At 45.0% G+C, this 14,684-nt stretch overlaps 1 protein-coding gene across 1 annotated transcript; it reads left to right on the top strand.

Annotated features, from left to right (window-relative positions):
• Positions 1–78: 78 nt before the first annotated feature.
• GZF1 (GDNF inducible zinc finger protein 1) lies at positions 79–12,728 on the top strand. Its single transcript, XM_063327937.1, has 6 exons — positions 79–222; positions 3,477–4,843; positions 6,804–6,898; positions 7,908–8,075; positions 9,322–9,479; positions 10,027–12,728. The coding sequence occupies exons 2-6, from the start codon at positions 3,498–3,500 to the stop codon at positions 10,381–10,383; spliced, it is 2,124 nt and encodes a 707-aa protein (XP_063184007.1). The 5' UTR covers positions 79–222; positions 3,477–3,497; the 3' UTR covers positions 10,384–12,728.
• Positions 12,729–14,684: the final 1,956 nt, after the last annotated feature.

Genomic DNA, 14,684 nt, shown 5'->3' with positions numbered 1-14,684 from the left:
CGGAGGATCCCCGCCGCGTTGCGTAGCAACACCGGTCGCTTCGTCGGGCGTCACTTCCTGCGCGCTGCGGCCGCGCCTGCGCCGTTCTCTGCCACCGGCCGTTGTCAGGGCGGGGGGGCGGGGCTAGGCTCGACAGCGCTTCCGGCCGCCGCCCGGAGGCCGTGGGGTGAGGAGCGGCGCGGCAGGGCCCGGCCCGGCCCGCTCCGCCGGCGGGGCTGCGCGGTGAGTGCGGGGGCGACCCTTTCTCCTAGGCGGAACCGCCGTGGTGCCTCTGTCCCCCGGCGGCCTCGGCCAGGGGGAGGTGTGCGTGTGGGCTGCAGCCCGTCCCCAGGCCCCTCGTCTTCGGGCCGCTGTGGCGAGCAGGGGAGGCCGAGGAAGAAGCCTGTCGAGGATTGAGGAGGAGGAGGGTGACTGGCCTTGCTCGTGTGGCAGTGTCCCATCCTCCTTCCTCGCAGGAGTGTCCGGGCCTGGGCCGGGGTCAGCGCTCATCTCTGGGTGCCCCTGTGCTCTCAACAGGCGCCGCCGGGTCTTGCTGGGGTGCTCTCGCCTGTCATCTCAAACTCGGGCTGGCTGTGGGCTGCGGTGTGCTGTCTTTTGGTTCACAGGTTTAACTTCCGCCTCAGCCCTGCGGACTGTGCCGGTTGTTGCGGTGCTATTATTGTAGCTTTAGTCCTAAATGAAGCAGGTTGGTGCTAGCAGTAACGTCTCTTATTAGGCCATGTGTAATTGTTGGTGCAGAAGAACAGACAAGCTGGTGGGTTCACAATCTGTTAAATTTAGCTGGCGCTTTTTATCTCTTTCAGCTAGTTCTGCCTCTGGAAGGGGATGCGTTCATGGTGTACAATGGCTGACGGTATGCAAGAGTTGGTTTTATTTGAATCTCAGTTCTACAGGCTAGTCCTAGTGGGCAGGTTCAGTTTGCAGATTTTTCAGGCCTTGTCTTTATTAAGATGAATATATCATACTTGTGTTGAAGATGTTGTGCAACCCAGCACTCAGCAGCTCAGTGTACTTGCCTTCACAATGAAAAGCCTTCACAACGCACCACATTTTACCATACATGTAGGATTATTGCTCTTCCTCTGAACAAATTCCAAATCAGTAGAAGGCTAGTGATGAGAGTGAGCGATGCGTTTTCACAGTGGCTTTTGATTCTGCAAACACTGTGGTGGGAAGAACAGGAGGTTTACGTTTTGCAGCCTTAAGAAAAAAGCAATTGGCACAATGTGTCTGTTAACACACGCATCTGTGGTCAGCTCGTGAAATGAGCAGCTGAGTACGGTTATGAGCTCATTCACCCCGCTGGGAGAAGTTTGTGGTTTGGGTTCTTGTTTCGTGCCGGGGACTGCTGTTGTCTACATGTGACCACAGCTTTTGCTGTGTTCTCAAATGGAAAATAGGTGGATAGTTGTGAAATAATGTACGTAGTTAAAAAAATAATGACATTGGGAGAAAAAAGTCACATTTTTATATCACTGATTACTTCAGATAAAGCATTCAGCGAGTCTTTGCTTAATTCATCCTCAAATACTTGGAGTGCCAGTGTGTCATGAAGAAAAGTCAGAGAGTGACTGTGGAGAAAAGGAAGCTATGTTTAAACATAATCTTTTATGCTTATTTATGAGTTGGCCTTTCAGTCAGGAGTCGAATCATGTTATTCTCATTCATATAAAATTTCTATCAAAACTAAAGTGTAGCATTGGGGCTTGCGTATAAGAGTGGACAGTGTTTTGAGGTGCTTGTTGAGCGCTGAGCTGGCACAGGCGATTCTTTGTCCCCTTACTGGGCCTTTCATTTTAGATGCGGTAAGCGTAACTTGGTAACAGTGTTTTTTCAGGTATTTAGTAGAATAACATTAATGGAACTATTTAAATCTTAATATTAAAAGTTTGCGGAGCTGAAGATGCACGGATTAGGAAATAGGAAATGTTTGGAGCTGAGGATAATCTTTTTCTGTAGCATCTAAGGTAGATGCTTGGGTGCCCATGGTTGATCGTGTTCCCTGTTGTCCCACTTGCTTATTGCGTGAGGTTGGGGAAACAATTCTGCTTCCCTCCGGTCTCATCTGCCTTATTTGTAAACTCCTTAGGGTAGGGGCTCCCTGTGGCTTTTTACCTGGTATAGCATCAAGTCCATGAAGGATTCATTTTTACACGGCTACTAATAGCCTCCATGAAACTGTGTTTTGTAGTTATCCATTTTACAGTTTCTTAGAAATATTTTACCAAAACTGTTTTAACAGAAAATTGTATTGGGATGTGAGTCTTAACTTTTGGTTTGTTGAAATGAGTGTGGACTAAAATTGGAGTTTATATCTCTATGTGAGGAGAAAGAGTATCTTGTTTTGATGCTATGAACATTATTCTCGTGTCTCTCATGCTTAATATGGCTTCCTTACTGTTAAGTTAATAAAAATTCTATTCCGTTCATATGCTGTATTTTTGATTTATCTTTCTGAGCAAGATTTCTAATGTGCTGTGTAAAAAAGGCTGCAAGTCTACTGTACCTGAGCAAGTACAGAGAAAAACAAACCTTAGCTAGCTTTTATTGTGGAAATAAATTCTTCAGATTCAAAATACATACATACATAGTTGCTTGGAAGACAGTAAAACTCAATAGATTGCAAGGGAGGGTGTTGCTCAGAGCATCCTCAAAGTTCATAGAAACGGTGTTTGTTCTGGGATGAAACTTTTTTTTTTTTTTAAATCAATTCTTTTGAGAACCTTGGAGCAGCTTAAAACATTGCTGGGAAACACAGCATAACCTAATCGGTCGTGGAAATAGTGAAGCCATTTGTAAGGCTGCAAATGGGCATTCCAAATTTAGAGGCTGTAAGTCCATTTTGAGTGATGAATTTTTTGCAAAAGAAGACACTTTGAAGAAGCCTTATGATTTCTTAGGTTTACAGTTTAAGAATATGATTATGCAGTCTCCTGTACATTGGTCAATTAAGCGTTTGGAATGTTATCCGAGTCTTACTTAAAAGTCTTATCTCGAAAGCCTGTTTAAGGAAGTGTTTATTTAGGATTGCAGTTAACTTTTACTTAATCTTACCTTTCTCATATTGCCTGATTAGGAGGGAGAATAATTTCTTAATTCCACATGCCTTAATGAGAACATTTCTTTTGATCTTTCTCTGTTTGCTTTGTCCCTATTACAGTTTCTAATAATCTCTAGTGTTTCAGGTAAGATTACAGTTGAGACTTAAACTCAAATTAATTTAAGAGAAATCTCTGTGTATGACTGGCGGCATGGTTTTAGATATGGCCCCTTAGGGTGACACTTTTGGAAATCTGCACTTCTAGCCAGACTTTTCACAGTGCTCCTTTGAAAGTCTGATCACTTAAGCTCAAGCATCTTAATGCTTAAATCTGAAGTGAAGCACTCTAGACATTCTGGATTTGACTTTTGGCCGCTGAAATCTTTGAGTTCTGTTAGCTTCCGTGCAAATAGTTAACGTGCTGTGTTGTTAACAGCTTTTTGCAGTGAGAAGAAAGATGGAAAGTAATGCAGTTTTACTGGAATCCAAGTCCTCTCCTATCAACCTTCTGAATGAAATGCATCAGCTGCGTCTCCTGGGCCACCTCTGCGACGTGACTGTCAGTGTGGAGTATCAAGGTGTTAGGGCAGAGTTTGTTGCTCACAAGGCTGTATTGGCAGCAACAAGCAAATTTTTCAAGGAGGTTTTCCTTAATGAGAAGGGCATGGATGGCCCAAGGACCAACGTGTTCTTGAATGAGGTCCAGGTTGCTGATTTTGCGTCATTTCTTGAGTTTGTCTACACTGCTAAGGTAGAAGTGGAAGAAGACAGAGTGCAGCGCATGCTAGAAATAGCCGAAAAGCTGAAGTGCTTGGACCTCTCGGAAACCTGCTTTCAGTTAAAGAAGCAGATGCTTGAATCAGTGCTGTTGGAGTTGCAAAACTTCTCTGAATCCCAGAACTCCGAGGAAGAGAGCTCTACCCAGCCAAGCATTTTGCTTGAGTCCAATGCAGCTGCTGTGGCAGAGGCTGACCAGGCAGACTGTCCTCTGGATCCTCCAGATTCCCCAGCAGACAGGCCCGGCAATAGGGTGTCTCCTGAGATGCCGGCTACCAAACCAAAAGAGAAAACGGACAAAAAGAAGGAAATGATGAAGCCTCCTTATACCAAAATCAGAAGGGCAAGTGGGAGACTGGCTGGAAGGAAAGTATTTGTGGAAATCCCAAAGAAGAAATACACGAGGCGGCTGAGAGAGCAGCAGAAGAATGAAGAGGTTGCTGTTGAAGAAAACAGATATCCTCAAGACCAGGATATGTGTGATATGGAGAGGGAGGAGGAGCAAGCAGAGAATGACATCAAACCAGAAAGTGAAGAATGCGATGGCAACTTTGAATCAGAAGAAAACCTGAAAAAATCCGAAGAGGATAAAAAGAAACGAGGCAGTAACTTCAAGTGCAGCACATGCGAGAAGGAATTCCTGTATGAGAAAAGTTTTCTCAAGCACATAAAGCACAGCCATGGCATTGCAGCCGAAATCGTTTATCGGTGTGAAACCTGCAGTCAGACCTTTGCCAACCGGTGCAACCTAAAAAGCCATCAGCGCCATGTCCACAGCAGCGAGCGCCACTTCCCTTGTGAGCTCTGCGGTAAGAAGTTCAAGAGGAAGAAGGACGTCAAGAGGCACATTCTCCAGGTTCATGAGGGTGGTGGGGAGCGTCATCAGTGCCAACAGTGTGGAAAGGGGTTGAGCTCCAAAACTGCCTTGAGGCTCCATGAAAGGACGCATACAGGCGACAAGCCTTATGGGTGCACAGAGTGTGAGGCTAAATTTTCTCAGCCTTCTGCACTTAAAACACACATGAGGTATGAACAGACTTAAGTGGCCTTGTTAGATTCTGGGGGGAGATGCAGAATCGCCTGGAACACACCTTGAGCCTTCAAGTGAAGTGGGGATGTAAAACATGGCTGACTGGAAAGGATCCATATTTCCTTTTTTTCATAGCTTTTTGGGGTTTTCCTGCTTTTCAGGTTAAGGGAGTTGCTATAATTTTCTTTAAGCCAAAGTACAGGTGCGTGGGACAAAACCTGCTGCTGCTGAAGGGCTCAGTTAACTTTTCTCATGGGAGTAGACCCAGTAAGAGTCAATGGGACATTTCGCATGAGAAAAGCAACTCCCATGCTGAATTATTTCTAGGATTGGGGCTAATTTGATGCCTCTTTGTAGTCAATAGAATAATGTTATGCAATAAGTATGAAAATATTCTAAAAAGATTAGAATAATTATTAGAATAATTTCAATTTAATACATTGGCCATGTATTAAATAGAAGAACACCAGATTTGGGTGCTAAGCGTAGAAAACAACTGATATGTGACTAGAAGCAGGCTGACACATCACCAGAGGTGAGTGAAGCACAGAAGGCACCCACGCAGAGCTGATGAAATCAGTTGTAGCACTTATATTGTGGTGAGACTCAAAGGTGGACGTGCAGACGCGTGATCTTGAAAGTTCACACAAGAGTCGTTTTTTATCAAGGTAAAAATACTAGCTAGTAAGGGCTTTAGCCTGCTTTTATCAGTCTAAAAAGCAGTCATCTGCAACCAAAGTTCAGATTATAGCCAGCAAGTAAGCGTGGAGAGGGAGGTTTAAAAGAGATATCCTGAAGAACTAATACTTGGATCCAAAAAGAGAATGCAGGTAGTGTCAGTGTATGCCTAGGTGGCATTTCCTGCAAGGCAGAAGGGTTCGTTAACCACTGCTTTCTTTTACTGCCCCGTTTGAAGTCAGTGGGTTTATTCCCAGTGGTAAAAAGCGCATTGGGAAGCAAACTTCTTCAGGAGTGCTGCTATGATGTTACTGCTGATGCATCTGTACGGCATCTCTCTTTCATCATGTGTCCTTTCCTAACCGCAAGTACTTGCTTTGTGCTGTTTAAAAATTATTTTTTGGCATAAGTGGAGTTTCTTCTCCATTTTGTATCTCTATGACTATTCAGTAAGCTTGTTGAGTGCTGGAAACTCAATGCTGTCCTAACTTGTGTATTGTGACAGTCTGTGGTGAGAATTTCTCATCTCTTTTATATATATTTTTACAGCTGTGCTTCTCCTGTTGGTGTATTGCCATGAAAACTGGCCTGTGTTGGCTGTGTTCCTGTAGCACTATTTAAAAGAGCCCTGATGTGTGCATGGGCTGAAAATTTAAGCTAGAGGAAACTGGAATACTGGTACAGGCGACAATTCTGTACATTGCCCTTCATGTACACACAGCCTTCCCCAGGAGGTCACACTGAAGGCTTGAGGTGACATCAAGAAAACTGACTGTATAAAAGTGGCGTCTTTTCATTCTGTTTCGTGGGTGCCACTCGTTACAGAGTAGTCAGTGACTCTACTTGATGGCCCTGCAAGAGCAGCGTGCCAGGGAACGTGTCACTCATAGTCTGTGTGGAGTGTTTTATTGGTAGCGTCAGCAATATAAAGTATACCTGCTTTGCTTCAGATCCCAAGATGGTTACATTTTTCTTTCAGTCTGTCTATCTGGATACAAGTTTTCTAAACTTTACTCGGTTTTTAACTTTAAAATTTTTGGTTTACCCTAAAGAAATTTCTGGATCTGGGCCTTTATCATGCAGCACAGGCACGATCAATAAAAGCAGCACTGCAGAAACCATAATGCAGAATTTGGCCCAGCTGAAGGTGTTTTTAAAAGACACTAAGTCTTGTGCAGGCGTACAGTCAGAGAGCAGCTGCAAAGTGAAGGTGACTTGCATTGTGCTGTAAAGGAAAAGAGGCATACCTCGGTGCTTTAATGTATTTTCTCATTTCAGAATCCATACTGGTGAAAAACCTTTTGTCTGTGATGAATGTGGTGCCAGGTTCACTCAGAATCACATGCTTATATATCACAAACGATGTCACACAGGTAAGGCTTTCTTTTGCAACATACTACGTATAGGAGGAGGCCTGCTGTGAAACCAGGAGATCTTACTTTTATTCAGAAAATGCTTTTTTGTTGTTGCTTTTTATATAAAATCAGATATTCTCATCTCTAGGTACTGTTTTACTGGGAAAGGTTCCTGTAGGTGGATAGGCAGACAGTGGAGAGAGTAAAAGGAGCTGAGGAAAGAGAAAAAAAAGAGTTCCCATCTGGCTGGGATCCAAGACTTTGGATAGTCTTCAATATCCTAAGATCTGTCATCAATAAAATGTGTAGTTAAATTCTTAAGAGAAGAATGATTTCTCCGTAAGTCTGGAACAGTTAGCCCAAGGAATATAAAACAGCTGTCTTGGCTTATCCTGATCTGCAAAGAAATCTTTTTAAAAGCACATGCCCTTCTCCCAGGTATCTTTTGGGGTATAATTGGTGTTTTGAATTGACCCTTTGTACCACCTGTGAGTTGTGTGTGGTACTTTTGCATCTCTTAATTGACCTGTCTTAAAACGCTCTGCCTCCTGCTGGTAGCCTGTAACTAAATGTGGATAGCAGAAAACATTAAATTACAATGAAATATAATTCCAAGAATGTTTTTCAAGACGCATATAACCAAAATTGGCTGCTTACGGGTGGAAGCCTTTCATCAGAGGCATGCGGCATTGTGTTTGTGATGAGAGTAAACCAGAACACTCCAAAGATGCTGAGAAGAATGCTAGCTGCACATCTCCCTGGGCTTTTCATGTGCTACGTAAAGCTATCAGTGTACTGTTGGATAGGCGTGGTTGCCCTTGCGCTTGGAGGATTTTGTGCAGATTTCTCGCAGGAAAGCTCTGTGCCTTGTGCAGAGATCACTGCTGTCGCTTGGCCTGTTCAGATCCTTTTGTGAGGCTGGCACGTGTTTCATTTGCATCTAATAGCATTCCGTTTTTGCGTGTGATGTTTAATAGCATTCTCAAACACGATGTTGGTTTAATTCTCCTTTTCACTCTTGCCGTAGGGGAAAGGCCTTTTATGTGTGAAACGTGCGGGAAGAGCTTTGCCTCTAAGGAGTACTTGAAACACCATAACAGAATCCATACTGGATCCAAACCGTTCAAATGCGAAGTTTGCTTCAGAACGTTTGCACAGAGGAACTCGCTCTACCAGCATATAAAAGTTCACACAGGTAGGAAGGAGGTGCTCTTTTTGTGTGAAACAAACCGCCACAATTTTTCCCAAGGTTCCTTCCGAGCCTTACCATTCTATGATTCTGTGATTTAAAGATGTAGGCCTCACAGTTGCATATTCGGACAAGGAATTTTTCAACTAGGATTTCCCGTTACTGTAATTCCTGCCCTGCGAGCGCATTTGAATTCTTGAGGCAGTGTTCTCTTTCATCCTCTTCCCTTCTCCTAGTACTCCCTGTGCTTCTCACTGAGTTACGTCAATTCTCTGAAATACTTCCAAGAGCTATGCAGATATTGTTAATAATGCTGCTGCGTTAGTAGTAAGACGATTATTAGTGACCAAAGAACTATGTCCATTTTAACTCTGAGGAATGCACTGCAGAGAGCTGATGTCATTCTTGTCCGCTTGCCCAGCTTTCATGAAGTCCACATTATTCAGCAAAAGCAGTAGGTTGCAAATACTCACGTTACTTTCATCATGTAATAAATGGCTTGCTTACCCAGGGCCACCCCGTAGGAAGTGTCCTTGCCAGGGCCACCCCGTAGGAGGTGTCCTTGCCAATGTTCTTGGTGTTAAAGAAATTCTTGTTCTGTTGCCATGCCTTCCTCTTTCTTTACTTCCTATATCTGTATGTCTAGTGTGTAGCAGGGGGAGCAGGGCACATCAGCATGGCAGTGCTGATGTTAATAGGTTTTTTTCCTGTTCTGGAATGTCATCTCTTTTTGTGACTCCACTTGCGTCTGTTATAAAGTTTTTTGGTGTCCCGTTTTCTGCCTTAGCACAGGAAGGAGTAAACATGTGGCTGTTTCAAAAAGTGCGTGATAGAGTGACTGTAGCAAGACAGTTTGTGATGTATTTGGAGGTAGCCTAGTGGGTACGAGCAGCTCTGGTATTCATGCTCACAGAAAGTACCGTGTAAATAAGAGAGCTTGTATTCTGGGACAGGACTTTAGTTGCTAATGGAAAATACATGTCAAAAATGGGGAGGCTTCAGAAGTCGCACAGATTTATGCAGGCTGTGGGTCTAGCTCTTATTGTGTAAGTATCTGCTTACTTCAGATATGGCAAAATTTACCCAACTGTGAGAACTCTGAAAACATCTTGGTTTGGTTTTTGTTTTTTTTTCTGAAGACGCTTGTGCATGCCTTGTCGTTTCCTGAAGTACAGGGGTTACTTGAGTTCCCCAGTGAGTAACGCACGTAATGCAACTACATCACCCCTTTAATGCTGTGCTCTGCTTTGAGGTGAACGACCCTATTGCTGTGACCAGTGTGGTAAGCAGTTCACGCAGCTGAACGCGCTGCAGCGGCACCATCGAATACACACCGGGGAGAAGCCATTCATGTGCAACGCCTGTGGGCGAACTTTCACCGACAAGTCCACCCTCCGACGGCACACTTCGGTAAGAACCTGTCATCCCACTACCTTGTAGCCCTCGAGCCTTATTCCGTGGCCACATACTGAGCTGTCAACTTCGTCGGGCCTGGAGGGGACTTCTGCCCAGTTTTTGTTGGGTTTAGCACATCGCCCGCCCTCTGACATGGCATTACAATACTCAAATGGTTTGCGTTTAGTCTTGAGTCTGCAGTGAAGCCATTCTTAATCCATTGTGGCATAGCCCATACAGGTCGTGTCTGAGGCCTGTTCAGTCACAGATTTGTTCTGTGACCTCTGAGCGTGTTCCCCGTGCAACTCACAGGTGACAGGAGAATTCAGTTTCTGGGCCAGGCTCTCTGCTGGACTGGTTAGATGCTTTATGAAAACAGGAAGCTCACCAGGGACACAGATTAGTGCATGGCTGTATACTTGACCTAGTTTTGGAATAGCTATGTGAGATGAAAAGAGAGACCTTTTCTACCAGCAGCAGGTACGGAGCTGGATCCAAGCTTTTGCCTCCCGGACAGTCATCATATGTTCAACCTTCTGGTTTTGGGTGGGTTTTTTTTCAGATACATGATAAAAACACACCCTGGAAGTCCTTCCTTGTCATTGTTGAAGGAGCATCTAAGAACGACGAAGGTCACAAAACAGAGCTCCCTGATGAAGAATATGATGTCTCACCTAAAATACCAGAGAAGCTGCTGTCTTTCTCTGAAAATGGCCACTATCAAAACTTGACTGCTGTCCCGGGGAGTGTGACTGCACTGCATGACAACGGTTCTGCCACAGGAACAGACTGTAAGTCAGATGGGACTCCGGGACCCCAGGAAGCCCTTATAGCTACCACTTTAAGTGAGCTGACAGTGCTGCACACACAGACAGACTCTATTCAGCCACAGCTTCACGCTTTGGTGAATATGGAATAATTGGGTATTTACAAGTCCGGTTTAAGCTGCACCCTTTGTATAGTTATTTGACTTTGCCAATAACCTGCTGAGGGAATTAGGAGAAGCTATAACAAGGAAGCAGGGCTAGATATTAAAGACGTGCACTGGATTTCCAGAATTTCCTCGAAAAATTCATATCCACCTCCAATGTGTACAGCTCCATCTCCTGATGGTAGGGCAGAGTAACACCACAACAGGGTGGTAGAGGAGGCAGAAGTCCTAGTAAGTTTATTCCCTGCGAATAAAAGGGTGTAGTTCAGCCTGTTTGCTCTGGCTGGCCTGCAGTGAAAGTAAGTACCTACATTCAGATAGGTTATAAAGAAGGTGCGAGTTTGATTTGCAGTTGATTTGGTGACACACTGTACAATCAAGAGAAATGATGTTGTGTTTCTCGGCCTAGTAGCTTAGTGAAACTAATTGCGTTTTCCCTAGTGGAAATTCATACACTAAAAAAATATTACTAACTTGCTTTTCAGGAAATGTTGGTTTCTCTCTGCTTTTGCCAAAGATCCAAGCAGTGAGCCACCTCACTCCTTGGGAATATAAGTGGGAGCAAGCTTTGGAAAGATCAGGAGTTTCATTCCAGGAGTTTTCACGGAATTTTTCAGAGTTGGAAGGGACCTCTAGAGATCATCTAGTCCAACTCCCCTGCTAAAGCAGGATTGCCCAGAGCACATTACTCGGGACTGCATCCAGGCGGGTCTTGAAAGTCTCCAGAGAAGGGGACTCCACAACCTCCCTGGGCAGCCTGTTCCAGTGCTCCGTCACCCTCACCGTAAAGAAGTTTTTTCTCATATTTGATTGGAACTTCCTGTGTTCCAGCTTGTGCCCATTACCCTCGTCCTGTTACTGGGAACCACTGAAAAGAGTCTGGCTCCATCCTCCTTTAGATACTTGTAAACATTAATAAGGTCCCCCCTCAGCCTTCTCTTCTCCAGACTAAAGAGTCCCAGCTCTCTCAGCCTTTCCTCATGAGGGAGATGCTCCAGTCCCTCAATCATCTTTGTGTCCCTACGCTGGACTCTCTCCAGTAGTCCCTTGTCTCTCTTGAACTGGGGAGCCCAGAACTGGACACAGTATTCCAGTTGTGGCCTCACCAGTGCAGAGCAGAGGGGGAGGATGACCTCCCTCGACCTGCTGGCCACACTCTTCCCTATGCAGCCCAGAATTCCGTTGGCCTTCTTGGCAACAAGGGCACATTGCTGGCTCACGGATAATTTACTGTCTACCGAGACCCCAGGATCCTTTTCTTCAGAGCTGCTTTCCAGCAGGTCCACCCCTAACCTCTACTGGTGCCTGACATTCTTCCTTCCCAGGTGCAGGACCCTACACTTGTCCTTGCTGAACCTCATTAGGTTCTTCTCTGCCCAGCTCTCCAGCCTGTCTAGGTCACGCTGGATGGCAGCACGGCCCTCTGGGGTGTCAGCCGCCCCCCCCAGTTTGGTATCGTCAGCGACCTTGCTGAGCATACACTCTGTCCCCTCGTCCAGGTCACCGATGAATACGTTAAACAATACTGGTCCAAGTATTGACCCCTGGGGGACACCACTGGTTACAGGCCTCCCACTCGACCCTGCTCCATTAATCACAACCCTCTGAGTCCTGTTGCGAAAGGGGCAAGATTCTCTAGTTGCAAAAGGGGCAAGTAGGAGCCGAGAGCTCTATCCGTACAGGTGGTGGTGTTATTTTTTACATTTCAGCAAAACCTGGTGCAGTTTGACACTCGTATTCAGTCTTCATCTTCTAGCTGCTCCAGCTTAACGTAGAGCTTGGCAATTAAGAGACCAAAACCTCTCTTGGACAAATGTCTATGAAAAGTAGTACTTCAGCTATGCTGGAAAAGCTAGCGTAGAAAGACAGCTTATTGCCATTTTCCTCTTAACTTCTATCTATCTAAGCTGTTTTCTGCTGGTCCATGTAGGTCAGCGATGCTCTTTTCTCCACCGTAACTCAAACACCGCTGTTGCTCCGAACTGCGTGCTTACTTTTAAATTAAATAATACTCTGGTGGGAAAAGTTAATTACTGCTTTGCTGTCAAGTTGCTCCAGCTAATTCCACCAGTAGCGCGAGAGTCTCTGCAGGTAAATTCAGTTACAAACAGGAGGCAGTCAGTCATTATGGCTAATGGCATAAAAAGATGCGAATAAGTGAAAAATGTACTGGACTATTCAAGGGATTTAGGCCTTTAGGTGAATATTTTGTAAGACTGTGTTGGAATCTGCATGGCAGTTTTAGGCTGGTGTCTGTTTAACTTTCCTCAGTGAGGTGTTAAGTGGCAGGCCTTAAGAACACAAGTGATGAATAAACTTACAGTTCAAAGGTTTTTTTCCGATTAGCATCTGCTGCTAAATTTTGGGGGAATAACCCTGGCAATGCGCTTTTTTTTTGCTTGCTTTAAATAAGGAAATGTGACAAAGTGAGCAGAGGGACTAAGGGGCCCAAGTATGACTTGCTGTTCAGCCCACGCTCCAAAACTGCAACTTCGCACATCCCAGCACCACCAGTCGCTATGAGAATCACGCCTCTGGTTGGGCTTTTCTTACCAAGACGGACAGAGCTTTCCGTCATCTCTCCTGCCCTTCCCCAGGGAGTACATCCCCTCCTCATTCTCCCCCCTCACATCTAGTTGCTGGGAAAGCTGTTGCACAGGGACGCCTGCGTTTCTGTCCGGGGGAAGCATTTTCTGTGTTTCCTGAAGCTCTGGCACCTTTGCTAACAGGGAAGCTGAGCTGGAAGGAGAAAGTTACTTTGGTTGCCTTCAGCTTAACCTCACTGGAGCACTTGGGAGGGTTTGGCCTATTTTCCCTGCGCAGGGAAGGAACCTTTGAAATAGCTGGCACTGAGGAAGAAACACCTGACAGGGGTGACTTGTGGGTTTGGGGGCAGCTGTGAATCAACAGCAACTTGCTGGTAATGGTTAACTCTTCAAACTCAGGACCAGATTCACAGTGCCACTCCGTAAAAACCTGGAGCTCTTCTGATGAATTCTTCTGGTTTGCTTTTCTGTTTCTCTTTATTTTACTATTAATGTAGTATTTCAACAGAAACTTTCTCAGCTGAAGCTGTGAGAAAAACTTTCTGAAAGATTGCATTAGCGTAAAGGTAAGCACAATCAAGCCTTGTTAAGGCCCGTTCTAAGGCTTAGTGGTTGGCAAAGCAATAAAGATACCCAAACTGTGGCACAGAGCTATTTTTGAACCTTAAAGGGATGTCCGACGTGTTACCGTGGAATCATAACTTAATCTATAGAAAGGGAATTTTTTTTTTTAAAAGAGAACATTTCCAAGACATTATATTTGAAATATTTATTCACGCACGACGTTCCCGTTGAAGCTCAGTATTCCCAATGACCAATGTAAAGAGTTTGTAGATATATTTAAAGTCTAAGCATTAGTACCTGTAGCCAGGGAAAACTTTTGTACTCCATGAATGTACGGAAGTGAGTTACTCGTATGAACTGTTCTTATTAAAATATTGAAGTCTTAAGACTGACCCTTCCAGTGACTTGGTTATCGTAATCAGATGTTGTTTCTGTACCCTCCGCGTACTGCTGTGAATGCACAAAGACTGGGTTAAGTCCTAACTCATCTCTGCCGCAGGCCTGGAGCTTCTTCCTCAGACCCTGCGAGAGATGCCCTGCTGCCCCAGAGTGACAATCCAGCACTCCGGCAGCCTGGGCTACGCCTCATCTTTCCACGAGTTGGGAACGGTTTTTCTTTAGCTAGGCACGAAGAAACGCTCCTCAAAAACCAGGGAGTGTGACACTTCAGGACATTCCCGTGTCCTACAGGTGATCCAGCGTACAACAAGCAGTGAAGCGGCATGGCAGTCGCTGTGAAATGCTCAGCTGGTGCTTTCCTGTGTGAGTATTCACCTCAACAGGTCACCGGAGCGACTGAAAGGCAGCACTGTGCATGCCGCCTTTTATCATCACACCCTGCGGCTTTACGTCAGGCGCTAGCTTTTTGCCTGCCTTTTTGCCTTTCCCAGGAAAGAACACTTATCACGACTTAACATTCATGATTTTCACTTTATTAATGTATGGATTCACACAAAACATTATATTCTTGCTAAGGCCATTTCATTAATAAGTTTTCATAGTACAGAGTTGTGTACTGGGGGGGGGGAAATACAGCGGAGTGGCAGATTGTCATTTCAAAACGGTCACAATTTACCACTGATACACTGGAGGACATGCTGTAGCCTACTTAGAAAGAATTAACATTTGTATTTTAATGATATTAATCCAGAGCGTAGTAACAGACCACACAACCCCATG

This window comes from Chroicocephalus ridibundus, chromosome 3, assembly GCF_963924245.1.
Source record: "Chroicocephalus ridibundus chromosome 3, bChrRid1.1, whole genome shotgun sequence".
NCBI classification, from domain to species: Eukaryota; Metazoa; Chordata; class Aves; order Charadriiformes; family Laridae; genus Chroicocephalus; species Chroicocephalus ridibundus.
This window is presented reverse-complemented; position numbering and strand designations above follow the sequence as displayed.

Coding starts and splice junctions, on each gene's coding strand:
- GZF1 (XM_063327937.1), top strand. CDS start 3,498: ATGGAAAGTAATGCAGTTTTACTGGAATCCAAGTCCTCTCCTATCAAC. Junction 6,899..7,907: donor TCACAAACGATGTCACACAG/GTAAGGCTTTCT, acceptor CTCTTGCCGTAG/GGGAAAGGCCTTTTATGTGT. Junction 9,480..10,026: donor CCCTCCGACGGCACACTTCG/GTAAGAACCTGT, acceptor GTTTTTTTTCAG/ATACATGATAAAAACACACC.